We start from the raw sequence: 19658 nt of genomic DNA on the forward strand, positions 1-19658 counted from the left end.
CTAAAAATGTGTGTGGGCAGGGGAGGAGGTTATAATACAAGAGCTGTAATAGAATAGCTCTAATATATCCTTAGTCATTCATATGCAAGATCCCTTTGATATATCCTTCTTGCTTACTGAACAGACTGAAAGAACATAGATGCCTTGGGATCTTACCATCAAAGCAAAAACTTTGATTAATAAAAGATGATACACAAATAGATTTGGTTGAAAAGTCTGGATTAGATCTGAATTCCTCCAAAGTTTGGGGGCATTTAGACCTGGGAATTTGATATGGGTCTATCCTTACTATTAAAATATGTTAATATATATGGTTAACAGATAAATTACAATTCAGTAAGAAATGTCTTAGTGAGTCTCCTACAATTTACACATTTTTTGAGCTACATAAAATTATAATAGTTACACTTCTGAATACCATTCAGCCAATAAAATGACAATGCTGTCCAGTATACACTGAACAAGAATATTGGCCAAGAATCAATAATCCCATATTATCTAATAGTTAAAAGTGACTCTCTGTTCCAGTAGTGTTAACAGCCATTTTACATAGGCATACCAAGAAATGGCTTGTTTAGATCTCCACTAAAGTGAAATTATGATTTGGCATAAAGGCTTTCCTTGCTTTTCAAACCAATAAAAATACATTTGCTAATGTAACAAGCAGAATAATTAGCTTCTCAAACAAGACACAGTATGACATTAAAATTAATGAGGTAAATGTAATTATAATTTAACTTGGCTATCAGGTTTGACTCTGGCGTCACTAGGGAAAGTAAATGTCCAGATAAAAAATTTCAGCTCACATGCTATTTAGCTGATTCAGCTATTAGGCAAAATGCTTCTGCTGTTCATGCACATTTATATTTAGCACATGTAAGATGGGCAAGCTAGGCTTTATACAATCTACTATGATGAAATTCCAGTGATGTGGTAATTCAGCTCTAATTAAGGGCAGGTTAGGCTTTCCATTTGAAATCCTAGTTTGAGGGGTCTAACGTTTAAAGTTCTGTTGTTTTAAAAGTGATCTGTCTGAAACTTGGCACACACACTATTAGTCTGGAGGCCAACCAGTTTGCTCAGAGAAAAATGGCTTAAATCCGTTGAACTGTTTTTCAGTTATCACACTGGCCAAGGCAGTTCTTATAGATTTGTTTTTAACTGTTGTTATTCTGTGAGGAAACAAATGGCTTGATTTAAAAAAATAACACAAACCAGAATATACAATGTAGTTATTTCCAAAAGTAGACTAAGTCCTTTTGTTACAGTGCATAAATCTTTCCAAATAGCCAAAACAATTAGTCACACATTATTTGGAACTGTAGGAACTCATACCTTGGATGTTTAGGCCTTGTCTATGTAAGGAAAATCTGTACCTGTATTTCAGGAGCTGCCATCAGTGGTATAGTTGCACTGGTGAAGCAAGTTTTCTGACAGTGGTAAAAATACCTAACCTCTGTGTCTCTTTAGCAATTTAGCTACAATTCATTTGCACAATTATTTAAATACAAGTACTAGTTTTGCTGGTTGAGATGCACCCTTAATGTTTTCTAAATATGCCCATTTGGGCCTTAAATGCTTAACTGCATTATATTATTTTCTGCTCCTTTGAAATACTTTCAAAGCTAATAGCTTTGCTGATAGGTTTTTCACACAAGTACATTTTTAGCATGATTCATTCTGAGGGTATGTAATACTATAAAGCTTTGGAATCTCAACTATGTTGATTCAGGATTGCATAGAGAATTAAGACTTCATGCCCATAAATCCAACTAGCTCCTGGATTTGTTATGTATGATTTCTACACATCAGTATTCATTTTTTTTAAACTTTAGAGACTGGGAGCATAGTGAAGACATTTTTAATGGCTAAACTGAGTGAGATTTTTGGGAAGCCAAAAATCAAATTACACAACTTCATGTATTACAACTTAATAAGACAACTTAAATGCATAATTTTGCTTTGACTGAAGCAGATGGGAACTTTTCCATGGACTTCAAAAACAGCAGGATGAGGCCTTGAGTTTCCTTCCCCTAGATAAATGAGCTACTTGTGGAAGTGAAGCAAGCAAAATGTTATTTAAAGTCTTGATTGAATATTACACTCAACCTATATTCTAAATTGCCTTATATTTGACATTTGCTCTACACTGAAAATAAAATGTTCTCAACAAAAATTGCTAATGAAACAATGACTCGAACACTTTTAGGTAGAATTTAAATATAAAGATTAAGGACTCCGATTTCATAAACTCTAGTAACAAAGAAACCCAAATTTATCCCTACAAATCGTAACTTTTTTTTTTTTTTTTAAAACACTTTATTTCCAAAACATAAAGTTACCATACAAATGATTTCAAAGCAATCATATTAAAACTAAAACTGAAAAAACAAGAGGGTTGGAATTTGCAATTAATATAAATATATTTAACTATATACAACTCTACTAAATTAAAATTTCCTTTTTGAATGCAATGCTGTGTTGCCAACAGTTCCACTTATAGTTTATTGCTTGTCAGACTGGTGATAGTCTTTCTTCACAATCTGGGTTCCTGAAATAGATAAGTAGTATTTGTAGTCAGAATCTTAATTTCAATTTCCTTGTTTAATTTACCATATCAAAATCCATTTGTACTGAGTGTGGTCTTGCAGAACTCTCTTCTTAGTTCTAGTGTTTCTCTTAAATAAGATCTCTCTTATGGAGCTGACCAAATATTAAAATAAAATGAACTAGCTACAGCAAGTTTGAAGTCCACACAGTTTCTCTCTCACATCCTGCTACCTGGACTAGAAACATTAATAGGTGTTAACTTTATAATAGTTTCTACCACCATAAGAGAGAACTTCTCTGGAGATGTCAGCATTTAGATAAATAATATAGTATAGGCTCATAGACTAAAGTATCTCAAAAATTCTAAAGCTTCAAACCATAGCTCGTAGTCTGGTTTGGCCTATGTGTTTCATAGTCTATGGGTATCCAACAGTTGCTCAGACCACTGACTTGATATGTATACAAAAACTAATCTTGTAAATAAATAAGAAAACAAATTAAGCAGAATGATTTATGAAGAAATACTCATTTATAATCCTATTAAACCCATAAAGATTATACATTTTAAAGGAATAATGTCAGCATACACAATGTTTTTAATGTCATTAGCAACATTACGGTAACTCAAAATTGTAAGAATTTTAAAAATCAGATTTTTCTCCAGTTGTGCCATTGGTATTCTGCACTTCACTCAGCTTCAATAATAAAAGTGAACTAGTCAGTTTCATTAGGTTTATAAATCAGTTTCATGTTCATGTTCCAAAAGGAAGTGTTGGCTGCTAGAATTCACTACTAGGAATAATTATGCCGTGCAATACTTTAAAGGCACCAAACTAAAGCCAAACAAAAACTTGATCTTGAACAGTGTTGTGTTCAAGTCCTCAATATTGTAGGGGGAATGTTTATTTTAAAAACATCCATTTGAAATGCTAATAAAATACATGAATGATGACTCATGAAATATTTCTATTGGCACGGGGGAAAAATCTGCTGTCATTTACACCAATATAAAATGGGAGCAGTTTCATTAAAGTTAGTGGAGTTATTCTGGTGCAGCTGAGAGCAGAATTTGGCCTATTATGTTGTGTGAATGTTTGTTTTAAACAAAACAAACTTAAATTTTGGTCCTTAATTACTTGACAGTGTACCTTGAATAAAAAAACCTGTTGGGTAAGGAGGTGATTTATGAAATGGTCTTACTAAAATGTGATCTACACACTGGATACATTTGGGAATCCCTGCCATAGATAAATACAAAATGTCAATGAACCATTCCAACATAAACGGAGACACAATTAAATTAAGAATTACTGTACCACAGAAGCACACATTTGATTTTCCTTTGCGCTTATACCAGATGATATTTGTACAGAAGCATTTTCAGATTTCCTCATTTCTTTGTTGATATATTTTAGCATTCCACTAAGTGTTTGGAAGTCATTACTGTCTGATGTCACATCTTCATCTACAGTGTATGTGAGGGGATCGAATGAAGATTCATTCAAACTATTTGGTGGAGTATGAAGAAAATCCTTTTGAATCTCTGGAATCATTGACGGCTGTAATGCAAGCATTTGTTTGAAGTCTTTTAACATGATTTTTGATAGATCTAGTGAATCATCATCTTCTTTAACACCTAGATCACTAGCACTTATAGAACGACGCAGTTTTTTATGTTTGAAGTATGAAGTATGAGAATGTTTGGAAAAATCCTGTTCTTGAACATCGAAGAGCGTATGAGCTGATAATACAAGTGGGATTGGTAGCTTCTTAATGCCTTCTGTTCTTTCATGCCCAGCAATTCTTGTTTGTAATCTTGTTACTTCAGATTCCTACAATTCAATAAAACAAATAATTTGCATTTTAAATAAATGCTAATGTCAGTTAGAACTATCCTCTATATTCTGTGCCATGTGTAAATATATTTCCCACTACCTCCTTCCTCAATTACTGTGGAAACACTATCATCCTGCCTGTCACTCAATCCCATAACCTGGGCATCATCTCCAACTTGAAGCTCTCTCTAGTTTCTCATGTCCAGGCTAAATCTCGCCTATTCTTTCTGTATAACATCTACATGGCTAAAACGGTCATCCAGGCTCTCATCTCATGTCTCAATTACTGCAATATTCTTTTCTCTGGCCTTGGAAACTGCCCTGCTCATATCCATTCAGAATGCTGCTGCAAAGCTACTATTTATACTTCTTCACTAGCCAAAACACCCCCTTTTTACACCCCTCCACTGGTTTCCCCTTCTCTATTACATCAAACACAAGGTATCTGCCTTCATTTTCAAGGCCTTTCCAGTCCTATTCCCACCCTACCTATCATCTTTCACTCACTATAGAGATCTCAAATCTTGCCTCTGACTGGCAAATGATTCCACTCTTCATCATCCACTGGTCATATTTTCAAATAAGCACCTTCACACTTTCTCCCATGCTGCCCCTCATGCTTGTAAGGAGCTCCCCTGTAAACATCCGTAAAGCTACCTCATTATCCTTCTTCAAATCCCTCCTTTAAACTCTCCATTGCCATGATGCCTACAAAAAACTGACAATGAGTAGGCCACTAATGTGCCGAGACCACTGCTAATCATGCTGACATATATTGTCTCATTTCCTTGTACTCCTCCAGGTGCCAACTTTTATTTTTGCCAGTGGGTTCCGGCAGGGGGGAAGAGGAGTGTTTCAGGGAGGGGTGGGGAAGGAAACGTGACTGGTCACGTGGCTAATGTGTCTCACAGTGGACATGCCCCCACCCCTGGCCGCCGTGCTTTCCCCTATTCCCCAACCTGGTGTGGGGTGGTGGCTCTGTCCTTCTCCTGCTGCACCCCTCTGGCACGTTTGGCTGCTCTCCCTGGCATCTGGGTGGGGAGCCGCTTCCAACCCTAGCCCCTCCCGGCTGCTTCAGGAGTTACCTGCAGGAGCTTGGCTGTAGGAGGTGGCTTCCCCTCCCTGCCCCAGGCTGCCTGCCGGGACAGGGGCCCAAGTTAACTGGAAACTGCTGGTGCGGGGGAAAAGGGGAGCTCTAGTTCACTTTGCCCCTGCCCCTGGTAGTCAGCCTGGACAGGGTGGAGGGGAGGGGGAAGCTGCTTTCCCCGGCCGGGCTCTCGCAGGCAGCTGCCGCACTGCACAGAGCAGCATCCTAGGTGGATGGAACAGCTGCGGGGTGCTGGCTCTAGGGGCACTGGGCTGGCCTGTGTTCTGGCCGAGCTTGGACACCCAGCAAAAGCAACAGAATGGGGTCTCATGTGGAAGGGGCAGGGCAGGGCTAGCTCTTCTAAGGGATAGAGAGGTGAGTTGCGCGTGCTGCAAAGAGCAGCATGTAGCATCCCTGCCCAGCTGGAAGTGGCTGGTCCTGCTCTGCTCCTGGAGCAGCCCGGTGGGTGCTGAGCAGTGAGCACCCACTAATATTTTCTGATGGGTGGGGAGTGGCTTTTCACAGCCCATTAGCTGATATGCTGTGAAGCAGGTTGCTGGATTGCTGGCCAGACCAGCCCCGGAAGGTGCTGAGCACCCCTTATTTTTTTCTGGTGGGTGGTGGGCCCCTTGGGCTCTCACAAATTCCACACACTGTTTATTCTGTATTTGTACAGAGCATAGCACAATGGGTCCTGGTTACAACATGGGGTCTTAGGCACTACTGCTATACAAATAATAAAATGATGTTTCTTCTGCAAAGTCTCCTAGTATAAACATCAGGGTCAGTTTTTATTTGGTGCCAAATAGAAATCAGCAACAATATGATCAAAAGCATACGAAGGTATATGATATTTCCAATGTATAAAATGCATGGAACAGCATGTGGAAGGCAGTCTCACTGTAATCATCTCCCATTACAAAAGTGCATTATCATTTTTCTGGCTTCGAAGACTCACCCCTTTAAAAAAATAGACTTCCAAAATGAAGGACATTAGAAAAAATGGAGAACCATTGCCAGCTTCAATGTACAGAGCAAGACATTCACTCCAAGATGGCCCATTTGGGACATGCTATAAAACAGTGGAAAAAAACTGACACTCAGATTGCAGGGGGGGAATTAACTGCCACACACTCAGCACTTCCTTGAAGGAAGCCCTCAGCTAGAGTTGAGGTGTACAGGAGGAGAGAGGAGTAACATTTGCCATTACAACAGAAATTTTATTAGTGCTGACAATCCTCAATGACACCAATAGTTCAATCGATAAAATTGCTGAGGGAAAACGATGACTACTGGGACTGAGAAACTCCATAATCTATCTAACACAATGTGAATACTTGTGGAGAGAAAAGTCCAAAATACACATACACTACATTTTTAAAGAAATATTATAGGCATCAAAAATCAATATAAAAGATGAGACTCTTGCCAATAGTCACTGCAAAAAAATTAATAAAGGGAAGTGAAAGATGACCTTCTCTTTTCAAAGTTGTAACTAGTGGAGTGGGCAGTGTACTAGCAATCAGACCCACGACAGCAATTCCAGGCCCCAGGGCAGAACAGTCAGTGATCCCGCCTAGAAAGGAATGGCTGAGATCTGAGTGGGCTTCTGCCAGAAGTTTTTACTTATTTATGTGCCATACAGGTTGCTGGGCAACTGAGGTGGCAGTAGCTGCTACTAATCTTCCTGGTCCCTTGGACTCCCCAGGGAGATTACTGATGAACCTGTAAAGCTGAGTACCAGATACCACCACCTTAGTCACCTGGGAACCTGCATGGTGCATAATAAATAAGCTCCGCTCAGGGGAGGGGGGTCCTTGGGGGTAGGTGGCTGTGGGGGAGAGGAGGATACGTATCTATCCTCCCATCCCCTTGGGCCCTTTTAAAATCGCCAGGCCCCTGGGCAATTGCACCCTACCTCCCCCTCCTGCATCGGTGGACCTGCTAGAAATAGGCATTAGCAGCACAGTACCATCATCTCTCTCAGGGTTTTACACTGCCATCCATCACTATAGTATCTGAGTGCCTTCCACATCAACTAGATTTAGCAACAGTTATGTCCTTAGAAAGTTTCATGGAGTCTCTGGCTTTCCTCCCTCCCACTGTGGTGTGAGGGCTCTGCTTGGGGTAGCTTTTCTATTTCTTTCCTGCCAAGCAGGAAAGCGGATGATTGATGTTGTGAATGTCATTCTTTTATGGCACTAAAGCTATATCAAAAAGAAACTGCAGCATTATCTTTGAGAACTCATGGAGGATAGATGAGGTCCCAGAGTACATATCTTTAAAAAGGGGAACCAAAAGGATCTGTGGAATTAGACCAATCAGCCTAACTTTGATACCTCGAAAGACACCGGAACAAATTATTAACCAATCAGTTTGTGAGTACAGTATCTAGAATATAATAGGGTTATAAGGCATAGTCAGACATGGATTTGTCAGGAACAAATCATACCAAACCAACCTAATTCCTTCTTTGACAGGGTTACTGACATAATGGATAAGGGGCAAGCAGATAATGTATTATATCTTGATTTTAGTAATGTTTTTGACACAGTCCACATGATATTTTCATCAGCAAACTAGGGAAATGTGGTAGACACAATTACTAGACTGTGGGTGCACAACTGGTTGAAAGACCGTACTCAAAGAGTAATTATCAGTGGTTTGCTCACAAACTGGGGGGGGGGGTGAGCTATCTAGTAAGATCCTTCAGGAATCAGTCCTGGGTCCAGTACTATCCAAATAATTAATGAAAATATTGAATATGGAGTGGAGAGCAGGCTTATAAAATTGGCAGATGACACCAATCTGGGAGGGGTTGCTAGCATTTTGGAGGACAGGATTAGAATTCAAAACCTTGACAAATTGATTTCAGACCAATTCTCCAACAACATAAAATCAAATAAAGACAAGTGCAAAAGTACTACACATATATAGAGCATGTGTACTCCTGCTGCTCTCAAATCCAATTCTTCCACATGGCAGAGTGAAGCTCTGGTCCTATACTATAACTCTTTTAAGTACTTCCCACTCATTGTAAAAATAAACATGGAGCAAAAGAGGGTAATTAAAAAAATTGGGTAACTAGTTTCATTTTCTTAACTTCTGTTGGCATAAGGGAGCCTTTGTTTTTGCCTACAGACACCTTAAATGTCTCACATACAGCACGTTGCTATGTTAACTAACCTTCACAAGCAGTGCTTCATTTGCAGCTTGAACCATTTCATTTCTGGCCTGAAGTTGTTGCTGCAGATTATTGACAGTATCCTGAGCCTCTTCTAACTCCTGCTTCAGCTGCTGCAATTGTCCGCTTAGAAGATGAGAGCCAGATTTCTGGCTGTCTGTGGACATCTGCCACCTTTCCTGATTTGTCTGATGTGCAAGCTTCTAGAAGTTTTAAGAAATAAAGTGAGAAAATTATACAGGTTTTGTTTTATGCCAACTTTCCTTAACACTGTTCTTTCTCATTTCACATAACATTTTTATATACTGAAAGGGGTGCAAGTAACAATTTCAAAACTCATCACTATTAACACATCATCATGGTGTTTGACACACCTTCAGGATCCGACTAAGAGAAAACAGTTACTAACCTTCCGTAAATATTGTTCTGCGAGATATGTTGCACATATCCATTGCACGTGAGGTGTGTGCATGCCCTAAGCACAGTCACTGGAAATTTTTTCCCCTTAGTGGCACCTGTCATGGTGGCTTAAGCGCCCTCTGCTGCTGCATGCTGATAGCGCCGGTATAAAGCACCCAGACAACCCTGCGCCCCCCAGTTCCTTCTTTCCAGAAAACTCTGATGTAGAGAAGTAGGAGGGTGGGTCGTGGAATAGACATATGCAACACATCTCAAAGAACAACAGTTATGGAAGGTTAGTGACTGTTTTTTCTTCTTTGAGTGATTGCACATGTGCATTTCACACTAGGTGACTCCCAAACAGTTGAATAGGTGAAGGGATCAGAGTTCATAGACACAGACTGCAGATCAGCTCAGTCAAATTTAGCATCATCAGGGGTAAACTGGGGTGAGGACGTAATTACACCTTATCTTTAAAGAAGACTGTGTATGGAGGCTCTGATATGAGGGCATGGAGCTCAGAGATCCTTTTGACCGAAGTGATGGCCACTAAGAAAACCACTTTCCAAGAGAGGTATAATAAGGAGCATGTTGACAAAGGTTTAAATAGTGATCCCAGGCATAAGCTTTGATAAGACCAAGTTCAGGTCCCAGGGAGGAACTGGCTCTTACTTGAAGATACAACCTTTCTAGGCCTTTTAGGAATCAGACATACATCATTTGAAAAAATGGACTGGTTATCCATCTGTGGGTGGAAAGCTGATACTGCTACAAGATGAACCTTGATAGAGGAGATTGCTAAAAGCCTTGCTGTTTCAGATGCAATAGATACTCAAGTATGTCTTGTATGGATGAATGCATGGGCGAGATTCCACATTGCGATGTCCAAAACAGAGAACTGTTTCCACTTTGAGAGGTAAGTAGCTCTGGTGAAGGGTTTTCTACTACTTCCAAGCCATTAGATGAAGGGAGCTCAGGTGTGGGTGGAGCTGCTGACCAGCTGGTCCTGAAGAATCAGGTCTGGGTGCGATGGAGGTGGGATTGGAGTTGCCACTGAGAGATCTAGAAGTGTGGAGAACCAGTGTTGGTGAGCCCATCAGAATAACCCGGTCCTGATCCCACTTGATCTTCAGCAGCACTCTGTGCATGAGTGGAAAAGGGGAAGGGGCAGAAACGCATAAAACAAGATTACTTACCAGTAACTGATGTTCTTCGAGATGTGTTGCTCATGTCCATTCCACTATAGGTGTATGCACGCCTCCATGCACGGTTACCCTGAACATTTTTCCCCCTAGCAGATCCCATAGGGCCGGCTCCAGCATCCCCTGGAGCCCCATGCACATGCCGTGGTATATGAGGCACTGCCGGCCCTACGCCCCCTCAGTCCCTTCTTTCTGCCAACTCCAGCAACGGGGACGGGGGGTGGATTGTGGAATGGACATGAGTGACACATCTCCAAGAACATCAGTTACTGGTAAGTAACCTTGTTTTCTTCTTCGAGTGCTTGTTCATGTCCATTCTACTATAGGTGACTAACAAGCAATACTTTTGGAGGTGGGTCGGAGTTACCGGTGAGCTGCCCTCAGCACCGCTCTGCCGAATCCCGTGTCTTCTCTCGCCTGCTGGACGATAGCGTAGTGGGACATGAAGGTATGCACCGATGACCAGGTGGCAGCTTTGCAGATGTCCTGCAAGGGCACTCTCTCCAGAAAGGCTGTAGATGAGGCTTGAGCTCTGGTTGAGTGTGCTGTGATGGTTCCCGGAAGTAGCACCTTCGCCTGGTCGTAGCAGAACTTGATGCATGATGTAATTCACGAGGAGATGTGCTGGGTGGAGACAGGTGAGCCTTTCATCTGGTCAGCCACTGCAACAAAGAGCTGCATCGATTTCCGGAATGGCTTTGTTCACTCAATGTAGAAGGCCAGGGATCGTCTCACATCCAGCAAATGCCATCTCCTCTCCTCCTCCGAACCATGAGGTTTGGGAAAAAACAGGGGGAGAAAAATATCTTGGTTACGATGAAATTGGAAAAACACCTTGGGTAGGAAGGCTGGATGCGGCCTCAGCTGAACCTTGTTCCTTATAGAATACTGTATAAGAGGGCGCCGAGGTCAAGGCCCTAATCTTGGAGACCCTCCTGGCTAAGGTAATGGCCACCAGAAAGGCTACCTTCCATGAAAGGATAAGCATAAGGCATGAAGCCATGGGTTCAAAGGACAGCCCCGTGAGTCTCGAAAGGACCAGGTTGAGTTCCCAGGGAGGCAGTGGGTCACGGACCTGCGGATACAGCCTCTCCACCCCCTTGAGGAACCTGACCAACATGGGATGGGAGAACAGCGATCTCCCCTGTAGTGGCTGATGAAAGGCCGAAATGGTCACCAGGTGAACCTTCAACGAGGCCAGCATCAGACCTTGGAACTTTAGCTGGAGCAGACACTCCAGGATCGCCTGTATAGGCGGAATACCCAGGGACTCCGCCCAACAGGTAAACCGCCTCCACTTAGCCCAATACACGACCTGTGTAGAAGGCTTCCAGCTGCCAAGCAGGACTTGCTGGACCTGTACTGAGCAGGCTCTCTCCCCCTCTGTCAGCAACAGAGCCTCCAAGCCATGAGGTGCAGGGAGTCCAGGTCCAGGTGCAACAGGCGACCGTGGTCCTGGGATACAAGGTCATGTCGCCTCGGGAGCTCCAGGGGTGGGGCGATCGAAAGGTCCAGCAGCATGCTGAACCAGTGCTGTCTCAGCCAGGCTGAAGCGATGAGCATAACATTCGCCCTGTCCCTCTTTATTTTCAGCAGGACCTTGGGTAGGAGCGGAATGGGTGGGGAAACATACATGAGGGTCCCCGTTCAGACGATGAGGAACGTGTCGGAAATCGACCCAATCTCACGACCCCGGAGCGAGCAGAATCTCGGACACTTCTTGTTTCAGGCCAACACGAATAGATCCAGTTGGGGAACGCCCCACTTCTGGAAGATCATAGCCATCACCTCTGGGTGCAACAACCAGTCGTGGCAGGGTAGAAGAGAGGCAGTCAAGTGGAAATCAGGTCTCACGGCAAAGTCCCACAGATGGATAGCTTCCTCGCAGAGGGCCAAGGAGCGCACTCCCCCCTGCCTGTTTATGTAAAACATGGCTGCGGTGTTGTCCATCAGCACTTGCACCACCTGCACCACTCTACCTGTCAGGAATAGGAGGAACACCTTGCATGATAGGCGAATGGCCCTCAGCTCCTTCATGTCAATGTGCAGGCACCTCTCCTCCCCCGACCAGAGCCTGAATGCCTAGGCTGATGCTGATGTGGGCTCCCCATCCTACGTCCAATGTGTTGGAAATTAGGGTGACCCACGGGACCCAACGGAACGCCCTTCATCACTGCCCTGGGAGTCTGCCACCAGTTTAGGGAGGCTAAGATGGGCGGGGGAACTGTGACCACCCGGTCCAATGGGTGTCTGCTTGGCACATATACTGAGGCCAACCATGCCTGAAGTGGTCTGAGCCTCAGGCGAGCTAGTCTCTCTACGTACATGCAGGCTAACAGCTGTAGGCAGTGCCTGGCTGTTGTCATGCGGCATCGATACAGCTGGGAGATGATAGACCATCACCTCAAAATGTGGCTGAGGCAGGAAGGCTATGGCCTGGGAAGCGTCCAGGGTAGCCCCAATGAATTCTATGAGTTACACTGGGGTTAGTGTGGACTTCTGTTAATTAGTCCCAGCCTGCTGCATGTGGAGCAAGTGAGGGTCATGCTCTTCTGCACTTGGGACTTGGACCTCCCCCAATCAACCAATCGTCCAGGTAAGGAAAAATGTGAATACAGTCTAAAACCACCCCAATGAACCTCTATCCTCTGCACCGGAGCAAAGGCAGATTTTTTGCCTTTATCAGAAGGCCTACAGCCTTGAACGTCATCTGGATGAGTCAAACACTGGACAATACCCAAGTCCTGGACTGGCCCTTGACTAGCCAGTCATTTAGATAAGGGTAGATCTGAACTCCTAATCTTCTGAGGACAGCTGACACTACTGCCATGCATTTTGTGAACACCCGTGGAGCCACAGATAGACTTAATGGAAAGACCATGAATTGGTAGTGTGAGTGGTTCACTATGGATCTGAGGAAAATTCTGTGTCCTTGCAATATCAATATATGAAAATAGGCATCTCTTAACTCGAGGGTGGTGTACCAATTCCTGGGATCAGAGAGGGGACAATGGATGCCAGGGTGACCATATGGAACTTTATTTTCTTGATATAGTTGTTGAGCTGCTACAGGTCTAAAATGGGTTTGAGACCTCCCTTGGCTTTTGGGAGGAAATGAGATGAGTAGAACCCCTTCCTTCTTAAATTCTGAGGAACCTCTTCCACAGCTCCCACCCAAAGGACAGATTGAACGTCCCAGACCAGAAGTGCTTCATGAGGGGGTCCCTGAAGAGAAACAGGGATGGAGGATGGGAAGATGGGGTAGAAATAAACTGGAGGGGGTATCACACTTCCACAATACTCGACACCCAACAGTCCATGGTGATATGAGACCACACACTGAGAAAGTGGGAAAGGCAGTTTGCAAATAAAGGCAAAACAGGGTCTGGCATCACAGGAACTAGCATGACTTTCTCAAGCATCCCATCAAAATGTCTAAAATCCCTGCTTCTTTCTCTCTGCAGATCCTGATGGGCAGCCAGGACAGAGTACCAATGGGCTGTGGAGGTCTGTAGTGCTTCCTTAAAGGAGCTGTGTATAATCCAAGGGATTTAAGGATCACCCTGAAGTCTTTTAGACCATACAGCTTCGTATCAGTCTTTTGAAATGAGCGAAGCTCCTTTGAAAGATAGGTCCTGAAGGGTTTGCTGGACATCCTGTGAAAGTCCTGAGGACTGTAGCCACAAACTCCTGTGCATGGCCACTGCCAACCCCATGGACTTGGCTGCCAAGTCGGCCAAATCCAAAGCAGTTTGCAATGAGGTCCTTGCCACTGGTTTTCCCTCATCCACCAGCATGGAGTACTCTTGCATAGCCTTTTGTGGGAACAAGTCCTTGAACTTCTGTATGGAGTCCTACATATTAAAATCATACCTGTCCAGCAGCGCCTGCTAGTTTGCAATTCTGAGTTGTAACCCCTGGGAAGAATAAAATTTCCTACTGAACAAGTCTAATTTATTGAGTCTTGATTTTGGGTTTGCACCTGGATGACCCTGCCTTTCTCTCTCATTGGCGGCAGATACCAGCAGGAATCCCAGGGGATGGTGGGGATGGGTGTACAGGAACTTATAACTCCGGGCAGGAAAAAGTATTTTTGTTCAGCCCTTTTTGACGTGGGGGAAGGGAGCAGGGGATCTGTCACAAGGTCTTTACAGAGCCCATAACAGCCTCATTGAGAAACAGGGCTACTTTTGAGGGGCCAGCAGTGGCTAAAATGTCAACTAGGCTATGGGAAGGAACCAGGCTGTATGCCCAGATTTAAGGCCACCCTCTTCAACAACTCTTAGTGAGCCTTAATCATACAAAGGAAGTGACACACCCCCTCCTGAGACTGCCTCATCTGGGGAGGAGGAGACCAGCGCCAGCTATGGAAGCTATTCCTCTTTTTCTTTCTCAGCAGGATCTCATTGAGCTGACTCATGCAGTTTGGCACCAGGCTCAGTACTGGAATGCAGACCGGGTGCTGCCACCCTTCTTTCTGAGGCCACCAAATAGGAGCAGCTGGAATAAGCCCTGGAAAACTGGGGAGAAACCCCTATGGATTTCAAAAGGGTCAGTGGATCGGTGCTGACCATGCACTTGTTGGTATTCCTGTGCCCAGGTCCATGGAAAAGTGGAAATGCCTGAAGGAATAGCTAGGCCAGCTCCTCAGATAGGAGGAGTAAGACCTGACCTCCAATTCCAAATACGGTTCCACTGACCACGATGGTGCCATTCCCAATGGTGCCAGAGACTGGTGCCATAGTGAAGATGCCCACACTGAGGCCTGCATTCCAGCCAGTTTCTATTTTGACACTACCAAAGGGCACAGTACTGAAGGATGACAAGATCCAGCAGGTTCCCTCCTGTCCTTCCAGCACTGATAACACTGACTCTTGGTAGTGATGCCACCAGCAGTACGACAGCAAAAGAAGATGTCTGGCAGCAGCAAATGCCTCCAATGTGATTAGTATTGAGACAGTATAGGTATCACGCTGTGCCACATATGTAGATGGCTCTTCTGGTAATAGGCTCGACGTTGCCTGCATAGGTGCTGGAGTCAACGGTGGCGACTTCTGTGGTACCGAGGCAGAGAAGTGCTTTGCTTTAGATCACACTCTACTCTGATCCCCATGCCTGTCCGTCTGCAGTGCAGAGATTCCTCCTCTCGGCCATCTGTTTCTTATGCCTTTTCCTCGGCACTGGGGATGGTGAACGGTTACAGGACCACAGTACAGCAGGAGGAGCACTGCTTGCTGATGCTGAGGCACTCAGTGCAGAGTCTAACTGACCTGGCTCAGATGGAGGTCTCAGTGCTGCCTCCATGAGCAAAATTTTTAGCCTGGCTTCTGGTCCTTATTTGTGCGAAGCTTAAAGTCCCTCCAAACCTGGCAACGATACCCAACATGAGCTTCTCCCAAGCATTTCAGGCAGCTTGAGTGCAGGTTGCTCAGGGGCAGAGCCTTGTTGCAAGAGGTACAGGGCTTAAAGCCTGATGACCGATGCATGCCTCAGCACTGGGAAACAGATAACACTCTGCTAAAACACCATGTTATAGAAATTCACTAAAATTAGCTAAAACTAACTAAAAACTGACTACAACTATATACAGAAAGAAGAAAAAGACCACTGAGAAAGCTTGCAAAAGCAAGGATAGCAGTTCCAGTGATCATCACATGCAGTAAGAAGGAACTGAGGAGGTGTAGGGTTGGCTGGGCACTTCATACTGGAGCTATCAGAATGCAGCAACAGAGGGCACTTCAGCCACCCCGACAGGTACTACCCAGGGAAAAAAATCTCCACCGACTGTGCTCATGGTGTGCACACCCCTAGAGTGGAATGCACATATGCAATCACACAAAGAAGAAACTAGGGCTATGAAGGCTTCATTTGCTCCAAGACATTTTCTTAGGGTGTTCCCCCCCCCCCCCCTTCTTTTGTGCTTTGGATTCTTTACTTTTCTTTAGACTTTTGGAGGGATCTTCCTTTCTGGGAAGAGTATCCCCTTTTTCTGGTTAAGGCTTTTCAATTGTAAGGTCTAGCCTGAGTGAGGGTTTTTAAGTCTTTGAGCGATACTGCAAACCAATGTCTTCAGAAGGACTCACTTCTTATTCCCAAGCAGGTTGGGAGTCTGATTGTATGTTGGATTCTTTCACCAAGGACTCAATTACTTATTTAAATACATGAGAAGGGATCTCTTCAAGATTTCCCTTTTAGACAAGGGCTAGGCCTTAGGGTTTAAAGGGATATTCTGACTACCCCTGAAGACTTCCTTGGGGACTTAGATGGACCTGCCTGTTGAGCACTGAGGAGGACTTATTTGTCTTTTGGAAGCATCTCCAGTGGAGTCTCAGCTCATGTGCCAAGGAACACAGGCCAAAACCTGCCTTTCAGACTCAGAACCGTAGCCGCCTGAGCAAGCTCAGATTGGAAGCAGTTGTGGCAAAGCTCTCCATCTGCAGTTCCACAGAATGTTTATTCTCTAATGGAACACTATTTTAGCTTAGGCTTTTCTTGTGCTTGCTCCACTATGAGGGGGAGGAAGTGGGTAGTCAGCAGTTCTATTAGTGGTGCCATTCAGAAAATGTCCAGAGATTAATTGAAAAAGTTGAAAATAATGTGCGTGAACTGACTGGATGATTATTGACTACTGTGCAAAACTAAGATGTTGAGCACAAGTAAGGTGGGAGTGCTAAACTTCTGCTCTGTCTGCAGAAGGTCCAGAAGGCAAGCAGAAAGGACATGGCCAAGCCACAGGGGTCTGGGACAAATTTCAACTGCCTTTGATATTTGTGTAGTTAGTCTGAACTGAGTAGAGGAAAACACACATATAATACAATACAGTAAAAATGCTAGGGCCAATTCAGTTTTATATTTTACCTCCAGCTGATAAGCCTCCTTTACGGAGTCTATTTCTGATGAAAACCTTTTTATCTCAGCTTGCATTTTTGCTTGTAACTGAGCTTCACGTGCTTGGGCAGCACCCAGTTCTTCTGCCAAACGGTTTGCGCGAGCTTCCTGTAAAGATAGTATATAATAAATAATAAGCTGTTGGCACTTTGCACTTACATGGCACCTTACATCCAAACAGATTAATTAAGAATGAACAACACTGGGAAACAAGTGAATGTTATTTTCCCATTTTATGCAGTGAGGCACAGAGAGGTTAAGCATTTACCTCATTTATCCACACTGAGTCAGAAGCAGAGCAAGAAACAGAACCCAGGAGCCAGTAAGCTACAACCAGTTTGTTTTTAGTTAGTTTCTAAAGCAAATCCAAGCCAACTGAACAGTGCCAGAATATATTTATATTCATTTGACTAGGATTTATTGTTATAAACGTGGTCACATTACATGTCACCAAGGCCAGTAACCCCAGACCAGTGGTTCTCAACCTATTTACCATTGTGAGCCGCATTCAACAGTACTAATATGGCCCTGAGGATGTCACATGGGCTGCAGCTGTGTGCTGACTGGGCTGCAAGCGGCCCAAGGGCTGAGAACACTGCCCCAGACAATTATTAAATCATTAGAAACTAGATGTTATTTGTTATTTAAAATACTTCCTTTACAAATTCACATTTAAAAAAAAAAAATTGTTGTGTTACTTTTCTTCGAAAGCAGTGCTAATAGGTTCAGCTAAAACAGTGTGGCTGTGCAAGTAGCTATTTCCAGAGACTAATAACTGGCACAACAGTAAATTAACTGTCATGTTTGCTGCATCATGACCTGTAAGGTTCACTCTCTCTTGGTATTTCTATGGCCACCATCACTGTAGTATCTGAGCACCTCTCAAACACTGGATGTATTCATCCTCACAACATCCCATGAAGTAGGTAAATATACTCATTTTACAAATAGGAAAGAAACGCAGAGAGATGAAGTTCACAGGCAAGAGTCAGGAATAGAATTCGGATCGCATGAATCTCAGTCCAGTGTCTCAAGCACATGAGCCTCCTTTTCCTCAATCACTGTGTCTTGCTTTGCAATCAAGTTACAAAGCTCCCTACTGTATACTTGAGGCTAAATTATAGTTTTTAGAATAATTCCTTCCTGAATTGTCCCCAGGGTGGGGCACAGGCTAAAAATTATAACAGCCTCATGAACATACAGTAGATTGGTTTTGGGTTTTGTTTTGTTTTGTTTTTTTTTTTTTTTTTGGGGGGGGGGGGGGGGGCGGCGGCGGAGAGTGCGAATGGTGTTATAGCTTTATTGTTAGGCAAGACACAGTGATTAAGGAGCAGAAAGATGCTCAGGTGCTTGAATGAAGCACAATCCTTCTTAGAGTTTCCTGGAGCACATTAGGAGTGGAGGTGGAGTAGAGTAATATACATGGTGCATCACCATCTCTTAGGATACAGCATACAAGCCCCTCCTCCCCACCCTCTTTGAGATGGTTAATACCCCAGGGGGCACAAAGAGGGACCAGTATCATGTTCAGGAGAGCTTAGGAACTGCATCTGAGTCTGACCTCCATGCAGGGAGAAGAAAAAAAGAAGGAAGATGGGCAGAAGGCTCCCATGCAAGAGTCAGCATCAATCTACTTCCTAGTAGCTAGTTGCCATATGTAAATATTTCAATTACTTCCTTTTTGTTTTATGTACCAAAGGGACCTAACCCATTTACAAAATAAGGCATTTGGAGTTCAAACCCACATGAGACATTTGAAATCTTATCAAAAGTATGATTTTTTAACTTGAAACATGACTAAACAAATTTTAAAAAATTACAACACTTCCGTGCCAATCCAAAACTAAATATGTGTATCTGTGCTGACAACTTTATGCACCAAATAAAGTGTATAGTTCACTCTCTAAAATCAACATCTTTTCAATGGTAATTCTACTGCCACTAAAATTAAAGCTATTTTGAGTAGGTTACATATTTGGTCACCTTTTCTCGAGAGAGATGGTTCATTTCTTCCAGTTCTTGTAAGAGTCTGTCCGTTTCTCTTTGAGCTTGAACCAGCAGCCGGCGAGTCTCCAACAGTTCCAAGTGAATGTGCTGCATCTGTTCTCGTTCTAGCCTCAACTGCTGACCTAAATCTAATACTTCCTTGTAGTGATCTGCAATGCATGTCTCCTGATCTTTCACTGTCTGTAATGGGTAAATAATTTAAATTCTTAAAGAAAACAGATATTGAACAATTTGTATTCCTTCCCCTGCTCTTAAAAAAAAATAATTTAATGCAGCAATCCTTTCTGAGTCTACTGATCCTGGAAGATTACAAAAGAAGATAGGACTTGCCATAGCAAATTAGATCTGTGGTCCATCTATTCCAGTATCTTCTCCCCAATAATGGCCAGTACCAGATGTTTCAGAGAAAGGTGCAAGAAATCCTAAAGTGGACAATTATGAAGTAACTTGCCCATAAGAGAAGTTTCTTGCTAACTTACATTGTTAGTGGTTGGTTTATACCCTGA

At 43.4% G+C, this 19658-nt stretch overlaps 1 protein-coding gene across 5 annotated transcripts in view; it reads right to left on the reverse strand.

Annotated features, from left to right (window-relative positions):
• Nucleotides 1–1839: 1839 nt before the first annotated feature.
• CCDC18 (coiled-coil domain containing 18) overlaps nt 1840–19658 on the reverse strand; it is a 55578-nt gene continuing 37759 nt past the window's right edge. For 4 of the 5 annotated variants that reach the window (XM_067538456.1, XM_067538455.1, XM_067538458.1 and 1 more), the window contains 5 exons: nt 19129–19332; nt 17116–17253; nt 8659–8859; nt 3880–4382; nt 1840–2551 (listed from right to left, as the gene is read on the reverse strand). In XM_067538456.1, coding sequence (XP_067394557.1) covers nt 2515–2551; nt 3880–4382; nt 8659–8859; nt 17116–17253; nt 19129–19332 — 1083 coding nt within the window. In that variant the 3' untranslated portion in view covers nt 1840–2514. Of the gene's footprint in view, nt 2552–3866; nt 4383–8658; nt 8860–17115; nt 17254–19128; nt 19333–19658 lie in introns of all 5 variants that reach the window. The other variant, XM_067538457.1, reaches the window with a different exon arrangement.

The sequence above is a fragment of the Emydura macquarii genome, unplaced genomic scaffold (assembly GCF_026122565.2).
Source record: "Emydura macquarii macquarii isolate MOO-44397 ecotype Brisbane River unplaced genomic scaffold, CSIRO-AGI_Emac_v2 contig_480, whole genome shotgun sequence".
NCBI lineage: Eukaryota > Metazoa > Chordata > Testudines > Chelidae > Emydura > Emydura macquarii.